The sequence below is a fragment of the Corvus hawaiiensis genome, chromosome 1 (genome assembly GCF_020740725.1).
Source record: "Corvus hawaiiensis isolate bCorHaw1 chromosome 1, bCorHaw1.pri.cur, whole genome shotgun sequence".
NCBI classification, from domain to species: Eukaryota; Metazoa; Chordata; class Aves; order Passeriformes; family Corvidae; genus Corvus; species Corvus hawaiiensis.
Genome location: NC_063213.1, coordinates 2,145,265 through 2,172,493, shown reverse-complemented (window position 1 = coordinate 2,172,493; position 27,229 = coordinate 2,145,265). Strand labels below are relative to the sequence as shown.

Genomic DNA, 27,229 nt, shown 5'->3' with positions numbered 1-27,229 from the left:
AAAAAAAAAAAAAGGAATATCTCCCTTCTGGGATTATTCCACCCAGGGAAATGATTCATTGTGTATAAGGCAGATTTTGTGCTTTCTTTTCCCCAACACATTTTGTTCCAGGATTGTTTGAAGTGAAAACAGCTTTAGGGCATGGTCCAAGTTTAATCAGGAGGTACCAGAGTCATATTGCCTCTAATTTCCTGGGAAATTGAACAGGGTTGAGAAGATGGGTTGTGGGAAAAGGTCTCCTGCTCTCTTCCTCCCTCAAGGCTGCAAAGAAGGGGAATTGCACCCAAACTTCAGGTGCCCCACAGCCAATGGAAGGGAACAGGCACAATTAGGACATTATTAACTGAGTTAATAACTCTAATCGTGGAATCACAGAATGATTTGGGTTGGAAGGGACCTTAACAATCATTCAGTTCCAACCACCCTGGCATGAGCAGGGACACCTTTCACTAGACCAGGTTGCTCCAAGCCTCATCCAACCTGGCCTTGAACACTTCTAGGAATAAGGTGTCCACAACTTCTGGAGGTAGACATCTTTATAAAACGGGATGAAATCCCATCCTAAGCCTGCCTTGCTCCATTCTCTACAGAAGAGCTCTGGACCACTGACTCCAAGGCAGACATTTACAGCCGCGCGGGTGAATTTATGTGGAGCTTTCATAGATCAGGCACATCGATCTAGAACTATCATAGGACAGGTATTACCATTTTGTGAAGTAAATCTGCCCAGATTTCGATCCTTTTAGTCCCCTTAATTCCCTCCCACCATTCATTATGTCGGGTTAGAAAATAACAATAGGAAAGGTAAAACTTCAATGTCCTTACGGTCCTTCCAGCTTCGTTGTTGTGCCTGTTCATGGCTGAGCGAGCGTCGGGCCTGTTCTCCCGGGCATCCGCGAATTCCCGGGACACCATGCTCCCAAACTCCACGTCCTCGCTGCAGCCTCCCCACTTCCAGCCCTCCCCAGGAGAGCCTTTGTGGCGCGTGTCACACCCGCAGATGGTGGCCGAGCCCTCGGCGCAGGATCTGGTCACGGCGAAAGCCACCCCGGCAGAGGCGATGGCGTGGACAAAGGCAGACTCCCTGGTGGCTGCGAAAGAGAGAAGTCAGTGAGTAAGGGCCAGTGAAGGATGGGTTTGATCAGTCCTGTGACCATCTTCTCTGGAGGGCATGGCAGAAGGCCAGGAAATCCTCCTCTTCCCTGTGGTCTGGCTTGGACTTACTCCAAAGATGTTTTCTTCTGCTAGGAAACGAGCTCCTGTGCAGACAGGACCAGGCTTGATTCAAGGCCACTGAGGTCAGCCAAGAAGTTCTGACTGGGGTCATCCTCAGGTCTTTGGACAGGGCCATGGCACCACAGAAAGCTGTGCAAACCTGAATTTCAGGGGCCACGTGGAATATCTATATGGTGCTGTGCAGTCAATGCACCTCACGGCCAGACCCTGAGCCGTGGGCTTCGCTTCAGACACACAGAATTGGGGGATGTTGCCAAAATAAGGAAAATGCACATCTACACTGAACGACAGCCTCACTCTTAGTGGTGGGACCAGCACCAGGTAAAGCTCCTCTTCTTTGACTGGGAGAGGTGCTGGTGGCTGGAAGGCAGGAAAATGCCAGGATGGTCACATCCTCAACCCTCAGGATGTAAACCAAACACTGTCCCCACCCTCCATCCCTTTTTTCCCCCGAGGCTGTGCCTCTCACTCAGTGACAGTGTCCAAGGTGCACCTTGCACCTGCCCCAAGTTTTCCTTACTTGCCTAATTAGGGACTGGAAAATGAGCTTTCCTTTTCTGCCCATTGCCTCAGGCTGGAGAGTGGGATCAGCTAAAGATGTTAAGGACTGAGGAGTTTTAGTCTTTGTGGAGAACTTCCATCACAGCTCTCCATCCCAGGAAGAGCTGGGCAGGAAAGGGGAGCGGGCAAGGCTTTCCCAGATGCCAGTGCTTTTTCCACACTGTGCCAAAATGAAAACCAAACTTTTCAAACTGCTTTGCAAGCGGGGAATACCCCAAGATATCAGTTTTTACTTCCCTTCTCCCTCGCACTTTTGGTTTCTTCACTCACAGGAAACGATCCTGCAGTTCAACACCACACCTCAGAAAGCACCACTGCTTTTTGGCTGCAGTAAAATGGGATTTCTACTGTGAACAGGGCTGTTCTCAAACCCTTGAGGCAATTCTAAGCAGACACCATAATTCTGATCACTGGCCTCCCTTAACCTCTTGTACTGCTCCCCATTCCCCTTGTGCTTACAGACCAGTTATCCTTGACATTGTGTTGTTTCTGACACTTTTCAGATGATTCCACTGGGACATTGAAATATGAATGGATCCATAAAGGCACAAGGTCACATTTTAAGTTACTTGCAACTTCACCAACTTCTACTAAGCTTTCTATCAGCTGACTACTCAAAAACCACTCAAACCTTCCCTGGACCCTATTTTGCTGATCAGAGCTTTCCCTAGGCATTTTGGCTTAATCTTTGCCTTCTAGATGCTTCCAGGCTTTACTAATGTGAAGAGAGTTTAATGCACCAAGCCAAAAAGTCAACATGTTTTCGGGGAGCAATCAAAACTGCGGAGCAGTCCCGGCTGGATTCAAGGCTTAAGCAAGAACTCAGGCTTTGCTTTGGGAAGGCTACCAAATACAACAATACGCAAATCCAGTAATGTGCATGAACTTACAAGCTGAAGGGATGAGCAATGTCCTGGAACATGTTTGTCAGGGCACTTGGGGAGGTTAGTAAGTCACCGAGGGCTACAACCCAGAAAAAAAAAAGAAAAAGGAAAATGCAGGAACCCTCAGGTCCCCAGTGTGATTTTGAAAAACCCTTGTTCAGCATCTGTCCAGCCTGGAGGATCCCAGCGTCCTGCAAATGATGACCATGCAGTTCTTGACTGGGAGAGCTCAGCTTTCACAGTCCCGTTCTAACAGGACTGGGGACTTTGCATCTTGCGCTTGCCTAAGTCCAAGCAGGATCCAGAAACCAAATTTTAGGGGTGGAGAGCTTTGTATGAGCTCCACAAGGACATTTCTGACCAGCCCTGGGGCGTCTGAAAAATAGAAGGCTTCTCACAAAAGCGAGATGAGGTGGTGGGGTGAGTGCCATTCTAATCTGGTAGGGAGGTGGAAGGTGCTGTGTCCGGCCAGAGAAAAGCTGACACAGCTCCCACATCCTCCCAGTGTGGCCCAGCTAATCCTGCAACATTTTCATAAAATCATAGAATGGTTGGATTGGAAGGTCCTTAAAGATAATGTAGCTCCAATGTCCCCAAATTTTTCTGCTTTCACCCCATGCTTCCCCCAGCCTGTGTTGGGGATTGGGATTAGCCTGACCCCTGTGCAGGACCTTGTGCTTGGCCTTGTTGGGCTTCATGAGGTTTGCACAGACCCACATCTCCAGCCTGCCCAGCTCCCTCTGGATCCATCCCTTCCCTCCAGCGTGTGACTGCACCACTCAGCCTGGTGTCACCAGCAAACTTCCTGAGGGTGCCCTGGATCCCACTGCCCACGTCACCAACCAACAGTGCCAGTCCCGACACCAACCCCTAAGGAACACCACATCTCCTAGAGCGGCACCACGCAGCTAACCCCTGATCCACCAGGCAGTCCATCCATCAAATCCAGGTATCTCCAATTCAGAGACAAGGATGTGAGCTTTTCTCTGACTATGACTAAAGCACGTTCCTCGGTTAGGTCAGCATCACCCTTTGCTCTGCTCAGGAGAGATCGGATCCAGGCCTTTGGCTTCTTGGGAAGGTGTTGCAGGTGCTGAACTGATGTTTACAAACCTCCTGTGCCTTGCCAAGCTTGAACCAAAAAGAAAGCCGTGGTGTCTGTGCAGAAAAACTTCTCCTGTGTGGGTATGAGAGAGGTGGCCTTGGCTTGGGAGTCCACAGTTTGTGGATCCCAGCTTGGATTCAGCAGGAGCATCGGCTCAGCACAGAGGTGTTTCTCTGTGCATTCCCCTCGCTACAAGAAGGACATTGAGAGGCTGGAGCGTGTCCAGGGAAGGGAATGGAGCTGGGAAAGGGGCTCAGGCTGGAGCAAAGGAGGCTCAGGGGGGACCTTGTGGCTCTGCACAACTCCCTGACAGGAGGGGGCAGCCGGGGGGGGGTCGGGCTCTGCTCCCAGGGAACAGGGACAGGAGGAGAGGTAACGGCCTCAGGCTGGGATATTAGGGAAATCTGGATATTTGGGTTGGATATTAGGGAATATTTCTTCACACTGAAAGGGTTGTCAGGCCCTGGCACAGCTGCCCAGGGCAGTGGTGGCATCACCTGGAGGGATTTAAAAGGATATGGCACTTGGGAACACGGGAGACCAGTGGACGTGGCAGTGCTGGGTTCATGCTTGGGCTCAATGACCTTGTCGGTCTTTTCCAACCTTAATAATTCTACGATCCGATGATTCTGTCCTGGTGCAGAGCTCACCAAACCCCAGGGAGCTTCAGGCAGCACAGCCTGGAGAACTCCTGCATTTGCCAGGACTTGGGCACAGCTGAACAAGCAGTTCCGGGCAGACAGTTTTGGCTGTAGACACCAAACCCTAAATCTCAGGTCCATCACCTAAACTCTGCACCGGGGTTTTTAGTCCTTGTTGAAAGCCAGGAGGGAATTGATGGGATTATCCTTAAGAAGCACCAATTACACTGAACTCTTCCCAGAAAGCGCTCAGTGCCTTTTACAGCCTGGATAGGACGTAATCACTCCCCTGCTTTTGAAATGCAGCCACCACTTAAGAGCACACAACAGGAAGCAAATCGCGTTGTATCTGATCGTAACTACCTGGGGAATGCAGGCAGGCAGGGCAAAGGAGCTGAGATCTGGCCCCGGGGCACTGAGGTGAGGAGTTTGTCTCTTGAGAAAGTCGCAGCCGCTCTCTTAATGACTCCACGGAATTAGGGCACTGGGTTTACATCTCCTACCCCTAACTTAAGGCACCGGGTTCAATATTGACGCAGATGGAGCGGTGCCACCGTGTGAGTCACGTCCTGCCACCTCCCAAGCCATGGGACCGTCCTGCCATCGCTAAGCAGAGCTGACCCTGCCGAGCTCGGGAGAGCTCCCCGGGTCGTAGCCGGAGGCGGTGTGGCTGCAGGAATGGAGAAGGAGTGTATGGAGACAGAGATAAGCAGAAGGAAAGCATGCACTTGTAATGGAAATGAGGGGTTATTAAGGTGCCATATAAAAATGCAAGAGATTTAGCGAAGATAGCAGGAAAGTGCCGTGTATTTGTCAGGTCGCCTCATTCCTCTCTGGGTGGTTCTGGTAGCAGGAGACAGCAGCTCGTTGGGGCTTGAAGAGAGCTTCTGGAAAGTCATCTGGCAGGAGGAGGCTAGCAGGGATTAATATCTCACGGGGATGTTGACTTCAGAGCGTTTTAATCACCTTCTTTTCAGTGCAGCACAAGGTCACCGAAGCTCTCTCTGCCTTCAGCTCGCTTAATTCCTGCCTGCTCCTGAGTTTCCCTGCAGGGCCCAGAGTGTGGGATATCTGGTGCTTCCCCAGAATTTCCTCGCCATTCTGGAGGGATTGAGTATCAGTGAAAAAGTGCTGAGACTCACAGAGGGCCTTTAGGGGTGTCCCCTAAAGCAGAGGTCTCCAAGTCACTGATCCCTTCTGGAAAGTGTTCCTAAAAGCCCAGACTGAAATCTGAGAAACTGAATGTCCCCTGAATATCCTGTGCAGGACCTCTCTGACCACTCGTCCCAGCACCAAACCCATCTTGAGATGCAAAAACGATTGGCTGAGTAGTTTAATTTTGATAATCCAGAGGCCTGAGGATGACATGACCTAAGATTTGCTTTTCTGCTGTGACAGGGCTTTTTTAAGTGACTTTGGGCAAATCCCTTAGTCATTCTGTGCTTCTGCTTCCTTATCTGTACACCTGAGGACAATCCTGCTTATCTCCTCACGAGTCTGCAATGCTAAATTCAGTGATGTCTTCAGAATTGTAGGCAGGAGTTGGGGCCGAGCAGAGGGTTCTCAGACTGTGGGATGAGGCAGGCAAATGAATAACTGCACAAATATCTCAGCTGTCCAATGCAAGAAACCTGCTCTCGTGTGTTCTTCTGCCCAGACAGTGACTTATTTTTCCTGAATCTTTTCCCTGAATGACGAAATGATTAACCCCAAGTCAGGTAGATATCCCAGATACGTGGCAAGATGGACTGTGCTGATGCAGTAGGATGAACAGAATGGTTTATTTTGCTCTGAAAATCCCTTTTTACCACACCTATACCATGACACTGAGCCCTGTTGTCCCCATTTCTGACACCTTAAATCTTTCCTTTTTGGAACAGAGTCCTTGGAGTGAAGCACTGACTTAGTGCCTTTTTGGGGCTGGATAATGTACAAACAACATGGAAAAGAATAGAATTGTCCCAGACAATGGAGGAAAGAATTCCCAGCCACGTCCATTCCTGAGGAGAGGACCCTGCTCCCTGCTCCACGACTGGAAAGACATTGGCATGGTGTGGCTGTGAGCTCTGAATTTCTGACACCACGGACTTCTGGAGTGCTCTTGGGAGAGGCACTTAGCAAAAAACGGAGTGGAACAGAGGAAATGGAATATCTGTTTAGGAGGACTGTGGGGAGGAGTCGTGCTGGCTTCTCTGAGCTTCGTTTTTCAAAGCTAAAAGTCTACAGAAAGGCACTTCTTGCTCCAGCTGCTTGAGACACCCACCTTTGAGGGGTGGAAGGTGCAAAGGCTTTCCAACATTTTTCTGGTAGGGCAGACTCCCTAAGCACACGAGGGAGTGTGAGAAAGGGTTTCAATTCCCTCCTTGGCTCGAGGGGATACAAACCCACAGCTGTCAGTTAGGATTTGCACAACAGCTGACACTACACTGACTCTGGATTAAAAGGGAAAAACCTGACCAAATAAACTAAGTAAGACCCAAGAACTGAAAAACTGAAAATAAAACTGGGAACAACTCGGTGTTTCTGGTATTTGGAGCAGCACAACCCAGCCTTTTACACTGGCTCAATTTTCCCTGGTTCCTGTGGTCCTTCCTGCACATTTGGCATCATGGGGATTGGAAGGTGTTGTCCAAAGGAGAAAGGTGCTGAGGAATTCGTGAAGAATTTTGGAAGCCCAGCCTTCGAACGAGGTGCTCTCAGCACACTGTGCTTTCCTCCTTGAATCCATCAAGGGAGACACCTTCCCCGGATGTGGGAGCAGAGCTGTGCCATTCCCTCGTGGGGAGAGTCACCCATGAACAGTTCCCTGAAGATAAACCAGAAGGGCTTGAATGAAAGCTCATGCGGCACCACTTTAGATGAAAAAAGAAGAATCCCAGGAAAGATTAATACCAAAAGAGCCTGCTCGGTTGTTAAGTAGCTGGTGGCCCCTGGGAGAAGGAGTTTCTTTAGGCTCTGGCAGCCTTGCAGGCACGGCTGCTTTCTGAACAGCAGGAGGGAAATCCAGCGGGACTGGTGAGTCAGAGCTCCCAGGATTCGCAAAAGCACATGGAGGGCTTATACCAACACAAATGGCATTGCCTGCTGGCCCTGAGATCCACGTGCAGGAGGAGCAGGGCAGCCCAGACTGTCCCAGATTCCAGCAGGGGATACTCCAGTCCCTCAGTCCAGCTGGGCTCTGCTAAACTTGCTCAGCAGCAGATCCCTGAAAGCCAAAAAACTGAGAGTTCAAGATATGGGGATGATGTCCTCCACTGTACGATGCTCTTTGGGGGCTGAGAAGAAAGCTGGGGACAGACTTCTCAGTAGGGCCTGTTGAGCTAAAATAGGGGTAATGGTTTTAAACTAAAACGATGTGGATCAAGGAAGGATTAAGGAAGAAATTTTTATGATTAGGGTGGTGAGGTGGTGAAGCACTGGAACGGGTTGTCCAAAGAGGTGGTGGATGCTCCATCCCTGGAAACAGCCAAGGTGAAATTAGGTGGGGCTTTGAGCAACCTGATCTATTGGAAGGTCTCCCTGCTCACTGCAGGAGACTTGGACTAGATGAACTTTAAAGGTCTTTTCCAACCTAAACCATTGTAAGAAATGCAGGTTCCCATTTTCACAGGACATATTTCTGCCCAGGGAAAGGAGTGAAGGGGGGGGGGGGGGGAAGTTAAAAGCCGGTTTTTTTTTTTGAATGATCACCAAGCAGGAAATCATTTGCCAATAAGAACTATTAAATTTTGGCCCAGCACCAGGGGAAGGCAGAGAACAGGGAACTCCTTGGCACACACTGGCTGACAGATCCATCCACGCTGCACAGACAGTGCCCAAGTGCTGGAGGGGAACAAGCGTCGTTCCCATCGCAGGGGAGGAGGAGGAGGAGGATCACAGGGGTGTCACGGCTGCTGGGACCCTGACATTGCTCGAGGGGAAAATACTGGGAGCGTTGGAAACCAAATATTGGCTCTGGCAGCCTCGGAGGCAGGTGAGCTTCAGTTTCCCCACATTCCTCTTGATTGTAGCAAGAGTGGATCCCATCTCAGATAAAGCAACTGAAAGGTTTTACATAAGCCTGGCTCAGCCTCAAGCTTCCTTCAGCTTCCCTCTGGAGAGGTCCGTGTTTCCATAGCTCACGTTTGCCTTGGCCCATCCTCACCATCTGCAATGCGTTGGTCTCCTGCAGCACCTCAGGCCTGGCACCTCCTCAGTTACCCCTTTACTCCTTAGCAGTGGGTCCTTGTCCCACTCTTGCTGTTTGCTTTCAAAAATACACCTCCCACCCATTAGGATGGAAGTTGTGGCCTTGGATGTGCTCAGCATGAGGGCTGTAGGAGGGGACAAGTCAGGCTTCCTGATGGGAGAGCACATTCCCAAATTTGGCAGCGCGAGCAGTGTCCATCCTGGTTATGTTGGAAGAGATCCTGAGATTCTGAGATCTTTAAAGCTTTTGTTTCTTTCCTTGGTGTTACTCCCAAGCCTAAACCACCAAGCACCAAGTGCCCTGACCCCGATTTCCTGCTCGACCACAGCAGCATCGGTCAGGGAGCCCATGTGGTTACTCTGAGAAGACTCCAGAGGCTGTGGGAAGATTGGAGCCTGGTGACTGCCTCACCCAGTGGGATACACGTGCTGCACAGAGGGCCTCTCTGGACATGGGTGACTCCAAAACCCTGCCTCAGCTTCCCCCTTTGCAAAGCAATGGGCAGAAAGCTCATCTTACACCCTCCAGCCTGAGCTTTGGGCACCCTTTCAGCCTGCAGCATTCCAAAGGAGAGGGGCAAGAGAGAGTTTTCTCCTCAGCCAGTGCTGCATGATGCCTTATTACCCCAGGAATGGTGCTTGTGCTGGGATCACTCTTCATCCGTGGGGCCTTCCAGGAGAACCTCAGCACCTTGAGCTGCCTCTGGGCTGAGTTGTGATCACCTCGTTGCAAAGGGGTGCGACTAGAGGACCTTTAAATGTCCTCAAACGCAAACTATTCTATGATTCTATGACATGGAGACTTTCTAACTGATGCCTCATCTGGTTATAGGTCTTGGCAGCAGCTCCAGGATGTTCCAGAGCAGGTCTGTGTTGCACTAAGATGGGTCCAGAGTTATACAAACCCCCACCAATCTTATCCCAAAGACCTTGATTACCTGGGAACCTTTGAAGAGGAGCAGTGCCTCAATGACTGCCTGGGATCCCTTGGATGGAGGAGGATCACTAATTCCACTCCCCAAAGATCTCTTTGTAAGACTGGAATCAGAGAATTACAGAATCCCAGAATGGTTTGGATGGGAAGGGACCTTAAGATTATCTCATTCCAACCCCCCGCCATGGGCAGGGACACCTTCCATTATCCCAGGCTTCTCAGAGCCCCATCCAGCCCATCCTTGAACATTTCCAGGGATGGGGAGTCCACAACTGCAGTCTCCACGCAGTTCTACAGACTGACCTGAATGATCTGGAGTCATTCACCAGTGAAACCCAAGCTCCTGCTGCCGCTGCCTGGTGTGCAGGCCTGTGTCAGATCCCCTCCTCTTCAGCAGCATTCCCACGTGGGTTTATCTCCAAACCTAGGGAAGCCCACTCTGCCAGAACAGCAGTCCCTGGGAGCTGCAGGTAACCAAGGCTTTCCCTGGAATGGGATGAGGGTGGCTCCAAGAGCAGCTGCAGCTCTGGGGGAAATGCAGCACCCACAGCACAGCAGGTGATGCCAACCCCATGGCTCTGTGTCACACCACAGCCTGTCCCTTTCTTCTTCCTGCCCCCTTCTGCCCTGTCAGCTCTGTGCCCAGCTGATTCTGCACAGTTTCTCATCAAAATCCAGCTCCGGGCTTTGCTTGGCTTTTTTAACCACTTAAAAATCAGGCCCCTAAATGCAAAGCTTTATGCAAATGCATAATAACAAGAAGTTAACCACACTTTTGCATATCTTAAAGGAAAGGTTAGGTTTGGGTCCCATCCGTGTTTTGAACGGAGTTCTGATTGAGTTCTTGTTTCCTCTGAACCAGCTGTGCTAGTGTCAACACATCCCTGGGAAGATGAAAGGCCCTCAGAAGACATTTGATCAGATTAGCTGTGATTCAGCTCATTGGAGGGAAATTATTAAATGGGCAATTCCTGCCAGGGAACATGAAGGCGATACAGATAAGAGAGAATGCTGGATTGAAGGAGGTTGGCTTAGCACAGCTTGTAAAATCCTGAAGGCCAAGTTTCCCTAAAACATCTGAATGATGAGCTTTTTCTTATTCTTTTTTTTTTTTTTTTTTTGCCTTTTCACTTTCTCTCTGTTGGTTGCTCATGGTTGTCGTTGCACTGGAGCACAACAGAGCCGCAACCTCCAGTGTGGTGCTCCAACTTCCAAGCCTTCCGTGCACTTCCAAACCTTTCAGGCTCTACCTGAAACAGGTAGAGCCAGATTGCCGGACGCCAGAGCAGCCTGCAAGCCTCGTGCCCTGGGAGCAGGGCCGGTGCTCCCTGCGGCCCCCCGAGCCCCCGTGTGAGCCTGAGCCGAGGCTGGGCTGAAGGCTGGAATGCTCTCGTTAATTAGCGACTGTCAAAACAACCCCAGGTGATCTCGCACGTAACCAGACCCCCAAGATAGGCAAATCAGCAGGACGGTCTGGTATCAGTAACCCGAGTCTGATACCTGCAAAGCAAAAACCCCCTTATCTCTCTCTCTATCGCCCTATCTCTCTGCTGATCTAATCATTACCATGTATGTCTCCCTACCTACCCTGCTTAATGTTTTATCTGTCTTTCTGTTGGCTTGGTCATGTGTGAAACACTCGGGTGGCGTCTGATCCCCCCCTCCCGCCATCCCATAAACGCCTTCTCCTGAATATTCCATCGTCCTGGAGCAGCACGGTCCTCTCGATCCGCCCCGAATTACCCCGACCCCTCGTCTCCCCAACAGCCCATGTCCCTGGGAGGCTGTGGACAAAAGGAAGCTGTGTGCCAATCGGGGGTGATTAGCAGGGATACAGGGCGCTCATTGTGGCAGGACAGAGTCCTTAATGAAAGGGGAAGGCGGAAAAGGAGCGGGGAAGGACTGGGGGGAAATTCTCCGGGGCGCCTTCCAGGTTAAAGGATCATTGGGGTCCCTCCTGGCCTCGGGAAAAAAAAAAAAAAAGCAAGGGAAAGAAGGCAAGCCCCAAAGACTGCGATGCAAAACAGCCCCAATGGTCAGTAGGATACCGGGAAGCAAAAAAATAAAAAGGAGAATATAATTGTATTCTGTTATCAGGAGCAACATGGTCGAACAAAAGGATCGCCTTCGCCCACCTGAGAATGGAATGTGAGGCTCCATTTCGCTGCTCTGATCGTATTTGACAGCCCCCCTCGAGACTGCCTGGTTGGTATGGCAAATCGTCCTTATTACCTGCTGGGGTGAATGAATCCCCCTTTGTGCTGGCACTGTCACGCCGCATTAGGTTGACAATGGCCCGAGATATTTTATATGAAATTTGCCCTCACTTGTGATTAGCCAGCACCAACTAAGTCATAGCAACCTAGAACTATGCATTGGCCGGGCCCCGTTGTCGGCCGAAAGGGAAATCCCTATTCAAATGGTTTAATAAAACAATCTAAAGGGCGTGTGAATCGTGAAAAGCATTTTCACTTTTCTCTTTAGCTTAATCTCATGGTCGCTGGGATATTGTGCTCCGAGCAGACCCCAGCAGGGTGTGGGCTAAGGTCCCCCATCAACTTCTTTTACAGCCTCCTTTTCTGCGAGTTAATGATATACCGGTGTGATTGCCTCCCGCAGCAAGAAGAAACACGCATTTGATGAAAAGGATGGACCTCCTAACACATCCTAAATGGCAACAATTTCTCATCCAAAGGTCACAGGTCATAACCTGGATTTTGAATCACCACCCAGATCTTTTTCAAAGCCCTGCTAAAGCTGTGGGATTCGGCGAGGCTGTTTTACACACACACACACACACACACATGCACACACAGACACCGCGTTATCTCCAGAGGTTCCTGCTCCGCTTGAGGCCTGAGCTTAGTGCTTGGAAACAATTGGATTTTTTCCCTGGTTTTGGGCTACAGTTTGCTGCCCTTCACGTCCTCTCAGCCCCAGGGAGAGGTGGGCAATGCAGAGATGTGCAGTCCCTGAGGGTCACCCAGAGCTCAGCAGCACCTGGGGTACAAGCAACACCCTTGGCTTGAATCAGCAGCTGCTCATTCACCCCCAACCTGTCACACTCCCAGCCCCAAACATCACCTCCAGCAAGGCTTCGAGATCTCAGAACTCTCCCCGCTCGCTTGAAGGTGTAGAAAAGATCCCCCAGTGCTGACCCCTCGATAATCGAGATCTCCCACGCACGGGTGAGACGCAGCCACAGAGACTTGGCAGCGGAGTGGGCTGGGAGGAGGGAGAAGGAGAAGCACAGGGTTCCCCTTCTGCATTTTTGCTCCACTTCCTCACTCAGGATGGGAGGAAGCGGGGTCCCTGCAAGGCTTGTGCTCATCTTAGCACGCACCTAAGCAGAGGAAAGCTCTGCCTCTGCAAGACGAGGCTGGAAATCCCCAGGATAACGAGCTCCCTCAGCCTGGTCTCCGAGCTCAAACCAAAGGTGAAGAAGGGGAAAGCGGCACAGGAACCTGCTCAGTTTTCCTCACTCTTCTTTCTCTTTATTCCCCTCACGAAGCCTTGAGCCAAGTGGGGCATTCATCTCCTGGTTGTACATCCAGATTCTCCCTCGAGTTTTTCCTGCTGGAGCTCAGCAGGAAGAGTGGGGCTGCACAGGCTCTCGTGAGGGACCCTCTTGGCTTCCAAAATCCACATTAACCTCTCCTAAAAGGTGTTCACAGGAGCTGTGGTGTGTTTCCACTGCAGCTCCCCACATAATTGCAAGCTATCTGGGGCAAGGAATGATTCTGTTATTAAGTGCTTGTACACTATTTAGCACAATGGGGCCCTGATCTCTGCTTGGGGCCTCAGAGTCTACTGTAATACAAATAATTAACCATAATAGAGCTGGGAAAATATCTTAATAAAACCATGGAATCAATTTGAGGCAATTAACCAATTTTTCGGCTCGCAGAAGTTTTTGCTTTACAGGCTCCACTTGGAGAAGGGAGGGGGTCTGAGTGCTGGAGGAGCTGCTCACCTCCCTGCAGCAGGCTTGGGCAATCTGGTTTTGTTTTTTTCTGTGGGTTTCAGTTTCACCCAGTTGGGGAAGCAGAAAAATTTGATGTAGCTCCCACAGCATAAAAGCCACTTTTTATAAATAGCTTGTGAGAGGAAGCATGGTTTGGAGGCTGGATCTGTGGTTCCTAAGGGAGAAGAAAGGGCTCAGTGCTACAAAACATGACTTTCAAACAGCTCCTCTGCCCTGCCTCTGCCCCAGCTGCCCACCTGTGAGATGGAGAGCCATCATTATCTTCCCACTTTCTAATCCCAAACACTTGAGGGCAATGCTAGGGAATTTCAGACCTATTTAGACACCGAGGAATACGGAAATTGCAAAGCCCCAGACACAGGCTGGATGCTTTACGAGCAATTTTAAGTCAGCAGATAAGCTGTGGATGAGAGATATTCTGATTGTAGCCGGAGCTCTTGGATAAATTTCAAGCAGAGAAGGGAGCCCACTATATTGAACACGTGTCTGAGGTTGTCTCCAGCTGTGAACGCGTCCATCTCTGGGGGATGGCATGCGAGGACACTGCTGAAGGAGCTCAGCTCCTAAAGACGGGAAAACCAACAAATCCCAGCCAAAACAGGAACCTCAAAAACTGATCTACAGTACCCTTTCCAGAAGGAAACAGCTCCACCTTCCATGAACACATCTGCTGGCCAGGTGGATAAAGACTCAGAACTTTCTTGTGCACAGAATTTTGTGGTCCTTGGCAGGAACATTTATCATAGAAACAGAGAATCACAGAGTGGTTTGGGTTGGAAGGGACCTCAAAGATCTGGTTTCAACCCCTCTGCCATGGGCAGGGACACCTTCCACAATCCCAGGCTGCTCCAAGCCCCGTCCAAGCTGGCCCTGGACACTTCCAGGGATCCTGGGGCAGCCACAGCTTCTCTGGGCACCCTGTGCCAGGGCCTCACCACCCTCACAGGGAACAATTCCTTCCCAAAATCCCATCTAAGCCTTCCCTCTTCACTTTAAAACCATCCCCTTGTCCCACCACTACTTGCTCTTGCACCACGACCAACAGCTGTGTTCTGAGACGTTCTCTTAAATCCTGAGAAAAGTCTACGAGCTGGTGATCAGCCTGGTGCTGGTCCCAGGTATGGAGAAATGAGTCCTAGTGCTTAAAAACTGAAGGGAATCATCCTGACCACCTCACCCTCTGCTGCATCACGTCCTAATAACATTTAATTTCAGCCCCCCACAAGGAGTCAGCCTGTCATCCTGTTGGGATGAAAATGCCACTGGTTGGGTTTGGGAAGCTCAGCAACAGCATGGAAAGTGAATACCTGGCTAGGGGACCTCCTGGGAATCTGTCACACCCTGAAGAAGACAAGGACTTGTGCTCTTGGTGTATATAAGACCACAGAAATTCGGGTTTTGGAAGTTTTCCATTGGCTTCACTGTCAAATCACAGACAGGGGTTAGATAATAATGATGACATCAGCACCAAAATAGCCAGAACCTGTATCTGCTTGTGGTTTAAAACAGTGAAGCTCTGACCTTGCCCTCACCAATGAGAGAGGGCTACTTGACCTTAAAACAGCCCCAAAAACAGCTGTAGAAGCTGAGGACACCAAACACCTCCAGATACTTTTCTCAACCAGTCATCATTCACAAGACAAGCCAGCTTCATTCATCTGATGTGTCCCTTGTTTTGCCCAGGTTTCTTAAGCTCAAGTAATGCCCAGCTCTAATCAGAGAGATGCCCTGTGCCACACACTGCTCAGCCCTCGTGGCCAGCAGAGCTGGAAGTGTCCAGAAATCCTCTCTCCTCTGGAAATCATCTCTTCCAGCCTGAACTGCACATGGGTTTTGCCCTCCTAGGCAAGGAAAGCGATGGGGACCCTGAATGGGAATAACCTCTGAGTGGGGACTGGGGCTGTGAGCGAGTGGGAAGAGCAGGGAGGTGCTCTGGGTTTCGATCCAGCTTCCATCTCTGTCTCTGGGTTCACCCATTTTAAGCCAAATGATAACAGACCCTTTGATGAAGCCTTCCCTTCCTCAGGCTGTGTCATCACAGTGTATTTTCTTCTTTTCTTTCACATCGTGAGGATTTTCCACAGCTTTGCCAACCTGATTGCAACAAAACTCGCAATTCCAGCTTTGGCTTCTCATTCTTGCTGCTGTCAATTCACCAAATGCCTGTCTGCTCCTATATCAGCCCTGCCTTCATATTTGAGGACTGGACATGATGTTATTCCTGATTTGGCATCTGATGTTCTGTTACAGGTTCTTGAAGAGCATCGGCTCTGGGTGTGTGCTCTCCGGAGTTGGTGGGAACAACTCACAGCTCCCTAATTCAGAATATTAACTTGGAGGGGAGGAGAGGTGATGACCTGTTCTGCCCACACTGATTTTGGTGACTTTTGTGGGAGGGAAAGGCACTTGCCAAACTGCTGGAGGAACCCAGCACCTTAAGGGTTTACTGACAGTCCACATCGCTTTCATCCCTGCCTGTCTTAGAGCAAGAAAATCAAAGCTCCGCATCCTACGGTCCCTCGGGATGGGAACTGCTGAAGATTCCTCTCTTGCTGTTAAATGGGAGCTCCCTCGGTGGCAACACTGCTGCTGCCCTGTGTAATGAGTGGGGGATAGATGACATGTGAAGTGCAAAAAAAACTGAAAAAAACCAAAAAAGAGCAACCGAGCAGCCTTCGGAAATGTCTATGCAAATCAGTTACTGAATAAATCGAGTCAAGTAAAAATATATATTTTGGCCACCAGCAGAAAAACACGTGGCCTGATTCTCCTCTTGGCCTGGTGTAAATCGGAATAACTTTTATCTGATTCAGTGGAAGCGGCAGAGAAGTTAAGCCAGTGTAATTAGGGATGCATCTTGGTATTAAAATACTCCATTTTTCCCTACAAAAAACTCACTTTGTTAATGATACCATTCACTTTGGATTTTGCACGAATATCTGGATACTCTGGCAGTGCTTCCAGGAGCACTTAAAATCCCAGCTATCAGACTTGGACCTCGCACCCTCCTGCCCAAAGGCAGGATCCACTCTGCCTGAACTATCCCTGACAGATGTTTGTCTAACCTGTTCTCCAAAACCTCCCAGGTCGGAGCTCCCACCCCGTCCCCGGGCGATCTCTGCTCACGCTTCGCTACCCTCACCGTTACTCTGCTCTTCCCGAGCTCTGCCCGGGTCCCCCAGCTGCAATCGGAGTGGACGTGGAGGAGAACTTGTCAAATTAACCTGGCCCAGCCAAGGGAAGGGGTGGGAGTGAAAGGAAGGGGAGAACGGAGCTGTGGAGTTGCGTAACAGATCGGAGGCAGAGCTGGGAACAGAGCTCAAGGTCCCTGGACTCCGTGAGTGATTCCTGCGTAAGCAAGGGAATCCTTAATTTGGAATTCCACTGGGAACCTTGCCTTTCTCCTGGCCTTTTTTAATATGTTCCCTCTCCACGCTCGCTTCCATCTCTCATGCTAATTTCCCTTCCCTCTCAGCATCTCTCACATGTGCCCTCGGAGGGGAGAGGCTGCTGTAACACACGCAGTCCCTGACTGAATCATCCCTTCGCTTCTGCATGACTAACACCCCTGCTATTTGTCTAACTATTTCCATTGATGTACATTTAATATGTAAAAAGTTAATTAAAGCTTTATTCATAAAAAAATATCTGGGCCAATTTAATTTTTTTTTTTATAAATACCCCAAGGGAGTATTTCAATTAGGGACTAAATGCCAGAAAACACTGTCAGATTCACCCCCTCCCACCCACCTCCCCATCACTAATCAAAGCATCAGGTTTTGATATTATAAAGGAAAAGCCACTAAAACCACAACAATATTTAGAGGAATTCACTCTGCAGGTGCAGAGATCAATCCTGAGAGAAGCTGAGAACTTCCAGCTCTCGGTGGAAACCAGTGGAAGTTACTCTGAGGAGAAGCCAATTCCGTGCCCAGAGCTCCTTCCCAAGTGGATCTGTGCTCATGCAGGGATTGGAGAACCTGCTGAATCTTTCTAATCAGTTTGGTCCTGCAACCTTTAATCATGCAAATGGCTCACGTCTTCCGTGCAGCTCCAGACTTGCCAGAAAAAGGCTTGCAGAACTGAAATTGGGATTTGTCCTGGCACAACAAAGTTGCTGATGGTTCCAGGCTGGAAAATGCATCCCGACAAACAGATGCTTCTCCCAGGTTAGCTGGGAGGATTAAAAACTCTGGAGCTTGTAAATCACATGCCCAACAAGTCTCCTTAGCACACAGTATCGTCCAGGAGCTCAGTGGATATATTGATATTTCATGGAATCCCAGAATGATGCAATGGTTTGGGTTGGAAAGGAACTGGGACATCATCCAGTTCCACCCCCCTGCCATGGGCAGGGACACCTCCCACCATCCCAGGCTGCTCCAAGCCCCATCCAGCCCAGCCTTGGACACTTCCAGGGATCCAGGGGCAGCCACAGCTTCTCTGGGCACCCTGTGCCATGGCTTCATCACCCTTACGGGGAAGAATTCTTCCCCAATATCCCATCTAACCCTCTTCCCCTTCAGCTTAAAGCCATTGTTGTTTATCCTGTGAATGTCCCATCCCCTGTAGGTGACCCTAGAACCAGATGGCACAGCCACCAATAGAATATGAGTTCTGCAGATGTCAGGAAGAAGTTCTTTACTCAGAGTGTGGTGAGGCCCTGGCACAGGGTGCCCAGAGAATCTGGGGAGGGCCCTGAATGCCTGGAAGTGTCCGAGGCCAGGTTGGACAGGGCTTGGAGCAGCCTGGGATAGTGGAAGGTGTCGTTGCCCAGGACAGGGGGTGGAAGTGACTGATCTAGGATGTCCTTTCCAACCCAAACCATTCCAGGATTCTGATTCTGGGAAATCTCAAAATCTGCTATGCCAAAAACAAGGCCAAGGAAAATACCCAGTGTCACATGAAAGGAGCAGTCCCCAAACTCTCCAGCAAAGGACGAGTCATGAGATTCATTCTGAGGAATATCTCCAGGCCCATTTAACCCAAGTCTTCATTTCAGGAATTTTTATGGGGTCATTGCAAAGGCTCCTCCACCTGAGAGAGAGATAGTGGGGTACCTGAAGCAGTTGCCGGTATGTGGCTTCCCCCCATGGAGCCTTGCAGGGCACACGTAGGAGCTGTCAGAAATGCTAATATGGGAGCACAGGCCTCAACTGGAAATCTTAAGAGGGGATTAGAACAGATGAGTCCTCATTTAGCTTTCCAGAACAACAGCAGAGATAAATCTGGCTGCTCCTTTGGAGGGTGTTAAAGGAGGATTTCCTGGGAGGTGGATCCCCTCAGTGGGGTATTATTGTACTGGCAGTGGAGCGGGAAGGAATGGATTAAGCAACTGGCAATGGGATGTGGGGCCTTTGGCTGTGCTGACAATGGATCTAAGCTGGGGAGGGTGGAAAGCTGACACTGGGCTGTAGGAAATCAGCGTTGGTTCCTGGCTTATTCCTGGAGACCACACTGCTGCTCTGGAGCTGAGGATTACTCCTCAGCAGCTCAGCCATGGCTCTGCTGGACCTCCTGGTGTGGGAGGCAGCCAGGCAGAAGTTGGATCACCCACACACTGCCCCATCATGTCCTGCAGTGGAGCAATGCCAGTGCTGATAAGAAGTGTTATCTCCTGCCCAGAAATCCTAGGTCCCACCATCCTCTCGACTTCCTTGAAGAGGCACAATTTCTTGTGCTATGTTTCTCGGCTACGGTGGGAATTTTGGGATGTTTTCCTTGCAATCTCCACGTTTGTTCTACTGTGGATAAGCAGCGGTGCTTTGGGCATCACCACCAACCTTGGTGCTAATTTTGGGGATTGGTGGAAGCCTAGAGAGGGTTCAGGAACCGAGAGCTCAGCTGAGCAAAGCAAAGAGAGATTTTGGTGAGGAACTGTAGGGATTCCTTGAATTCCAGGGCCTGTGTTTGCCCTTATTTTAATGCTGAGTGCAACATGCAGCCTGTGAGGCTCAGAGTCCTCTTGAGTAAATACATTTTTTAACCCAAGAAGCAAAATTCCCACGATCTGCAGATCCCCACAGTCTCACAGAGCTGCTCAAAGGTCAAGCACAAAGATGAAGAGCTCCCAGGTGATGACTTTTACACAAGGAAGGCAAATCTTTCACCCAGGCTGGTTAATCCCAGTTGGGTTAAATCAGTTTTTATGGCAGGGCAGTTTGTGCCCTTGCTCAGGTGAAGTTCAGGGGAGGTTTGGATATTATCTTGGGTGAGAAGCTGAAGTTCAAGCTGTGAGGGCTGGAATGACTCCCCAGCAGCTCCTGGATCACTTGTGGCTCTCCAGTATTTTGCTTGTGGTTTCTGGCCTGGCTGTGGCCTGCGAGCAGCAGGGCTGTGCCCAGCGGGGGTTGAAGCCCAGCACCAGTGGGCTGTGTCACTCTGGGATGTGGTTTTCCTGCTCCGATCAGCTCCAGAGGAGCCACCACCACCCTCTGAGGGAGTCCTGGTACACCACCACTCTGGACTTGCTGATGTGCATCGCCTGTGGTGATGGCGGGAAGAGGATCCACCATCTCACACTGAGGTTCAGCCCCAGCTCTCTGATCCCAATCAGGACCAAGTTTAGCTCCTCTGTCATTTTAAGCCAGTCTAACTTCCCCACTCGCCCAGTCCGAGCTAAGAACACCCTCCTAATTCTGGCAGCATTGTCAGAACCAAATAAAAGCTTAAAACACCACAAGTCACAAACCTCACAAAAGAAGGCGCAGCCCTGCATTTACAAACCAGCAGTGAGCTCCAAGCCTCTTAAATATCAGAAGACCCATCCCTACCAAGAAAAGCCCAATATACTTCCAGCTTTTAGCCAACCCCATTAGTGGTCAACCCCATAAAATGGGTAAATACATGCAGTGAATTGTCCGGGGTGCTTGACGCAGTGACCTCACCGAGTTGCAACGCCAGTGATTACAGGCTCTTTTCCAGCTGGAATGCTGATCCATATGTTTCTAAACTGCACCTACCCCACTCTCCAGACTTTGAATAACTAATATTTTGTAGCCAGCACCCCTGTAAGAGGTTCGTGCTGTACTGGTGGCTGTTAGAGCAAAGTATAATCTGCTTCTAAAGCAGCTATGTGAAAAAACAGGTTAAATATGGGAATATATTTGGAATACTTAAAAAAAAAACAACCGACAAAACGAACAACTTTTGTGCTTCTCTGTTTAAAAAAAAAATCACTGGCTTTAGGTGAGATTGATCTGAGGATTTCAGGGATGTCACAGTAGCTTTAACATGTACTGGAAACATCCAAGGTGAGGTGGGACGGGGATCTGAGCAACCTGACCCAGTTCAAGGTGTCCCTGCTCATGGCAGGGGTTGGACTAGGTGACCTTTAGACCTTCCAACACAAACCATCCTATAAATGAACAAAAGTGTCGATGGCTGATGGGGCAGCACTGTTCTGAACGTCGGTGGCTGGCTTTGTTTCAAGTGAGGAGATTTTAGGGAGAGTTTTTAACTTTAAATTTGTTGTTCTGGCTGGAAATAGACAATCTTTAAGGCCCCTTCCAACCCAAACCATACTATGATTCTATGACATGATTTTTCTCACATCTTGATTTTTGATTACTTGATTTAGTTACTGAACCCTTGGGAAAAACCCTGGAAACACGGAACTGAGAACTGAGATGGTGATTTTCTGCTGGCTGGGAAGTTCAGAAATTCTATGCTCTTGAGAACCAACACCAGCAGACAAAATCCATTGTCCTTCTCAATGGAAAAAGAATGAGATAGAGAATTTGATGATGAAAGATTTGTATCCTCTTCAATCTTTCCTGATCCACAGAAATCAATGATATCAGGGTGTGTTTGGGCCAGAGTTGTAATTAATAAAGCCATAAACAGAACTCTACAGAAGTTAATATTTGCCTTCAGAGCCGCTAAGTCATCTCTGAAGTGTTCAGGTGCAAGTGATGGACTTTGAAGGAGAAGACCCCGTGCTCAGGGAAGCAAAATGCAAAATATTCTTAATTTTAGGTGCTGGGCACAGATTATAACTTGAATATAAATCTCACCAGAGTACCACTGAACACTTCCCATGAAAACTGGGCTCCACAGAGCTCCCTCTCAGGACTCGTTTACATCTTCAAACTCTCCTCTCAAGGAATCTGTATCTGAAATCCAATTGGAAAAGCAGACTGGAAATGTTGTAGGAACAGAAACTCCTTTCTCCACCAAATCAAACTGCACTAAAATAATTTTTTACTTTTTATTTCTTCTCTAAGAAGAATCTATGAAATTCCCCGTGGGAGCATCTTCATGTCAGGACTCAGTGGTTGTAACTTGAGAATAAACCACAGATTTGGGTCTTATCTCTTACAGCTCTCGTTTTATAGAGCTGTGAGGCTGCTTTATGAATTTAGAGGGGTTTTTTAGGCGACCAGTGCTCATTTTTAATTCTGGATTCAGGCAGAATGAAGGAGTTTGGAGCTCATACCATGGCTAAGGTTAGTAACGAGGGCCAAAAAAAAAGTTAACATATTCTAGGAAATTCTGTTTTGCTTCATTTTCAAGAGTGGAAAACCAGATGGACCATGTAAGAGTCTGAACTTTTGGGCCAATGAAGTGTTTTATCTTGTTAATGCCAGATTTTCTTTGACTGAGAAGATAAAGTCATTCACCCTCAATAATATAAAAACCACTTCAATATTCTATGGTTTAATGATTTTCTATTTTAGCATAAGGCTGCATTTAAATTAAAAAGAAATAGAATGCCTCATTTTCGAACACTCAAATGAAACTACCTGAAATGTGCAAAAAAAAAAAAAAACCCCTCAGGAAAACCAAAGTTGGGCTTTTTTTTTTTCCTGGAAATTAAGGGGAACCTGCAAAACATCTCCAGTGTGGTGCAGCTTCCTTTTCTGATGGAAAACTGGCTCAGAAGAATAAATAAACACATTTTTGACACGATATAGTATCTCCTAGGCTAGACTCTTGTGTGCTTAGCCTAAGGGGTCTCCCACTTTTTCATGGCTCGGGGTGAACAGAAACATCTCCCGGTGCCCTCCCCACCCATCCACACTCCCACAACATCCCTGTGGCAACAGCTTCCCTGGGAAAGCAGCGTGATTAGGAAAGGATAAACCATAGTTATTAGCTATCATTTGATGTGATTTAGCACCTGGAAATAATGGAGAGGAAATTGTGCCAGATGCTGAGTCAGCAAAGTGCAGCCTACCGGGAAGCGTTCCGTGGAGCTCTGTCGATCAAACCGGAGAGAAACACTCATGAGGAGGCCAATGAAAGTACCTGAATTGTGTTGCAAGAGCTGCAGGGCCCTGCCTGTGACCTACTTTGAAATATCCAGGCGGTTCTGTGGTGGCTCCATGGGGAATGGAGAGGCAGAGGAAGGAGGATCTGCTCTGCCAGATGCAAAACCAGAACCAGAAACTCTCTTCTCTGCCTTGCTCCCCGTCACTGGCCCAGGCTGGGTCATGAGTGCTTTGAAAACCGCTCTTCTTCTCTGGGAAGGGTGACATGAGTCAAGATGGAATAAAAAGTGAAAGACACTCTCTGTTTCTCCAGTCAGGACCTGTTCCCAGGGCTCGAGGACAGCTCTGCATTTCCCAGGATCTGGTGGCTTTCTGGATCTCTCTTAGTGTTTCACAGAAGCATACAAAGGTTTGGGTTGGAAGGGACCTTAGAGACCATCCAGTTCCACCCCCTGCCATGGGCAGGGGCACCTTCCACTATCCCCAGGTGCTCCAAGCCCCAATGTCCAACCTGGCCTTGGACATTTCCAGGGATCCAGGGGCAGCCACAGCTTCCATGGGAAATCTCTGCCAGGGCCTCACCACGCTCTGAGTAAAGAACTTCCTAAAATGTATAGAATTCATATTCTGTAGATGGTTTTGCCACCAGATTTTAGGGTCACCTCCAGCCAAAGCTCCAGAGGTTCCCTGAGGTTCAGCACACCACCTTCCACCTCCTTAAAAAGCCTGCCCAACCCACAACAGTTTCCTTCCCATATCCAGACTGTGACATATCCACCACCCTCTTTTATGGGCCCACCTTACACTGGTCTGCTGTGGGGTGGAGCTCTCTGACCCCTTTGCATCTCCCAAGATTTTGGAGCCCCCCAAAACCTGCTTTCCTCTGCTTTGTCCTCACTGCTCAGAGTCAGCTGTGCCTCAGTCATTCCCAGGAGCCCATCAGTCACATGCACAGCAGAAGTCCAGAGTCACACCGACCCTTCTGAGCCATTCCCTCTCCTGGGGGCTGATCCCTGCCTCTCTCTCAACCCTGTGCATCTTCTTGGATGGACAAGCCCTCACTTTGAAGGAGATGCTCCCAGAAACACGGGGCTGAGGAAACAAGGAATGAGAGAGGCTGATCCATCCAGGCACACCATTCCTCCAGCCTCAGAGCTCAGCAGGGAATGTGCTGAGCAATATCCTGCTGGAAAATGCCGTGGTGCTCTGCCGGAGACACCCTCACTCCCCTGCCGTGCAAGCCCACTGCAGAAAAAAGCCCATGCAGAGCATCTTCATGCACCCTGGTTTTCCTTTGGCTGCCCCGTCTCATCTGCTCAAGGACAGAGAGGAGGAAAATCTCTGCTAGTTTCACAGGAGTCCAACCAGATGATCCCACAGCCCCTTCTGGCCTTAAAATCCCCGCCTCTATTCAGCACTGCCAGCTCCTAACGCATCTTCCGGGGAAGAAAAGCCACATTCACGGGCTCGGATCCCTCTCTGTCAGGAGACTTCGCTCCTTTTGGCTCTTTGGGACATAGGAATACACGTTCATCTCCTCAACCAGCAAAACCCACCCTGGGGACGGCGCTCCCCGGTGCCGGAGCCAACCCAAAGCAGCCCCCACGGTGTCCCCCTTCCCCCCAGCACCCGGATGAAGGCGACCAAGCCTCCGCTGTCCCTGTTTCCCTGCTTGGCTCCCGTCCATGCGTGTGTGTGTGTGTGTGTTTGTGCCTCCCGTGGCGAGCCAAGGGCCCATTTGGGGTTGGGATTCTCCCGGGACAAAGGGATGCTAATCAGCTCCCTCTACTGTTCCCTTTTGTCTAGGACTAGCTCCCACGCTTGGACTTGGCACTCTCGGGATGCGGCAGAGGGAGCTCCTTGTTGCAACCAACCTGAGCCCAGTTGGGGGAATGCAGTGTGCCCAGCAGGGAGAGGGGAAGGAGGGGAGGGGAGCGGGGGGAAGGAAATAAATCCATAACTCCGCGCAGCCTGCTCCCTGCCAGCCCGGCGCATTGTGAGCGCAGCCCGAGGCAGAAGTTTCCAGTGCCTCCCGCCGCCGGGAGAGACGCCACCGGTTTTGTAGCCACGGGCTGTCTTGTTCCTTCTCCCCTCCCTGATCCCCCGTCTAATGTTCAAGTCGCCAGGGAAAAAAAAAAATAACAAAAAAACAACCGGCAAACCCCCCCCGCCCCGCATGTCAGGGTTGACAGATGAGGGTTGGTGCAGTGGGAGGCGGAGGGAGCGCAGAAAGCAAACGGGATCGGCTCCTGGAGTCGCTGCCATTTCCTTTTGCCCATCACTCCTCTCAGGGTTCGCAGCCTGCGCCTGGGTGTTGGCTGTTTACAGCTGCTTGCACGGGCTGTCTCCTCTCCAGATGTGCGGGAGCCGGATCTTTATCTCGGGATCGCTGTGCAGGTAGGGAGGTGATGAGGTCAGAGCCTCTAAGAAACCCCGAAAATGGTTGAGCCCACGGACCCAAGGGGATGGAGAGGCAGATGCAGCCAGATGTGATGTTAACCACACTCTCCTGGGTGCCATCCCAGCCCAGGGCCTGTCCTTGGACACCTCTGAAGCCACAAGAGGATGAAGTGACCCCTCTGATGGCCCCACCTGGCTCCAGCAGCAAGAGAAGGAGCTCCTCACCACCTCACTGGTCTCCTGCTCCCAAAAGCTGAGGGATAAAGCTGAGGGATAACACCTTGGCACCTTTCCTCAGCATCTCTCTTTGCTGCCCTTGCAACCTGCAGCTCTTGCCAAGGCTCAGGGGAAGCTGCAAATCACCCAGGACTCTGTGGGCTGCAAACCAGGGATGTGGCTACAGCTCATCCAGACCTCCCCAAACTGCTTGTCCAACGTGCTGCAGCTCCAGCATGCTGCCTGTACTGAGCTAGCTACCCAAAACCCCGGTCAGGAATGCTGCAGCCAGGAATCTGGGCTGTCCTGTGGGCTGGAATGGACTCAGCAGTGCAGCATCCCCTCACCCCATGCAGCAATCCCCACTTCAAGTTCAGTTTACACGGGCACTAAACCCAGCTGGTGCTCCTGTCTGGAGCCAGGATGTGCCAGCCTTCCCCCCAGCAGCGCTGGCAAACCTCTGGCCTGCAGGATTTCTGCATCCTGATGGCTGAGAGGAGCTTGCACAGTCGCATTTTCAATCCTGATCCTTCCAGTTTCCTTCCCCATAGTTACAGGGTAGAGTTTGTAGATCTCCATTGTTGATACCAGGGCAGCTGCCCAAATTGCCATTAGCGGAGAGGTAGACAGGGTGTGGTTGGAAATCAGATCCTCTTGGGAAGAGTTTCATGAGAGAGCGGAGAGTACCTCCTACATGTAACAAACCTCCTGGATGGATCAGTATCTTGTGGCTTTCTGCTCATGCCTTACTTTATTGCAGAAGTGGAGAAGGCTGATCCAGAGCAGGGAAAAGGAGGGGGTAAAACGTTTGGCTTGGAGACAACCGAGATGCCAGAATGCCATCAGGAAAATAGGATGAGATCTGCTAAACATATTCATTTTAAACTATTAGGAGATGTTGTTGTGCCTTCAATAGCAAGGGACTGCCTGCATTCAGTGGTCTGGGAGGTCCTTCCCAGTGCCATGTGGCTCCATCATTAAAATGGCTTCTCTAACTGGGACTGGATGGCAGGGCTGCTTTCTAACAGGAGGAATGTCAGGGGTGGGGACTATTTGCCCCCAAACTGGGCCTCCAAGAAGCACCCATGGAAGTCTGAGGATGTAGCCCTAGGCTCCCTCTATAGTCAATGGAGAGAAATAAACATCTTGCTATGATTCATGTTATCCTGAGATAGGTGTCTGAGATAGGTCAGATGAATTGCTCCCTGGAGAGGCCGACTGCTCTCCACTGCCTACAAAGGGAGCCTGGGGTGACTCGCTCAGACTTTGACATCTAACTTTGGGAGATGAGATCAGGCCTATCAGGGAGCCTGAGGCACGATGCTGTTATGACACAGCAAGAAAAAAATATGGAGGAGACTCATGTCTCCGAGGGATTATAACTGAATTTAAAAGTCTGGTTCCATTCTTGCCTAATCTGGGGGAAAACACAAGGTGAGCTTTCTCATCCACAGTGGTAAAGAGTCAACCTTGAACACAGCTTTGGGCTTTCTGGAGGGAAAGAATACATGGGGCTTATCCCCAAAAAGTACAGAGTCCAAAACAGCATCACTTCAAAACTAAGCCAAGTCCAAAATCAGCCTGGCTACAAAGGTGACAGTGCCCAGCATTCCACAAGAACTGGATGTGATTTGAATCCCACATCTCTCAGGAGCTAGACAGATGCCTGCTCTGCCCTTCATGGAGTCCCTGGGAGCAAGAGTCTTCTCATCCAGAGCCGGTCTCCCTGGATTCCCTCAGTGATTGATGGAGAGATGTAGAAACGTCAGGGTGTGAATAATTTAATCCTAACTGTCTGGAATACATCAGATGAATCATGCCCTGAAGGACCCCAGCAACAACTGGAACTACTTGGTCCTGTCTCGCT

The 27,229-nt window shown here is 49.9% G+C and overlaps 1 protein-coding gene across 2 annotated transcripts in view; it reads right to left on the bottom strand.

Annotated features, from left to right (window-relative positions):
- The window catches only part of WNT3A (Wnt family member 3A), a 91,230-nt gene that overhangs the window by 10,197 nt on the left and 53,804 nt on the right, over window positions 1–27,229 (bottom strand). For both annotated transcript variants that reach the window (XM_048307806.1, XM_048307896.1), the window contains exon 3: window positions 826–1,091. In XM_048307806.1, coding sequence (XP_048163763.1) covers window positions 826–1,091 — 266 coding nt within the window. The remainder of the gene's footprint in view (window positions 1–825; window positions 1,092–27,229) is intronic.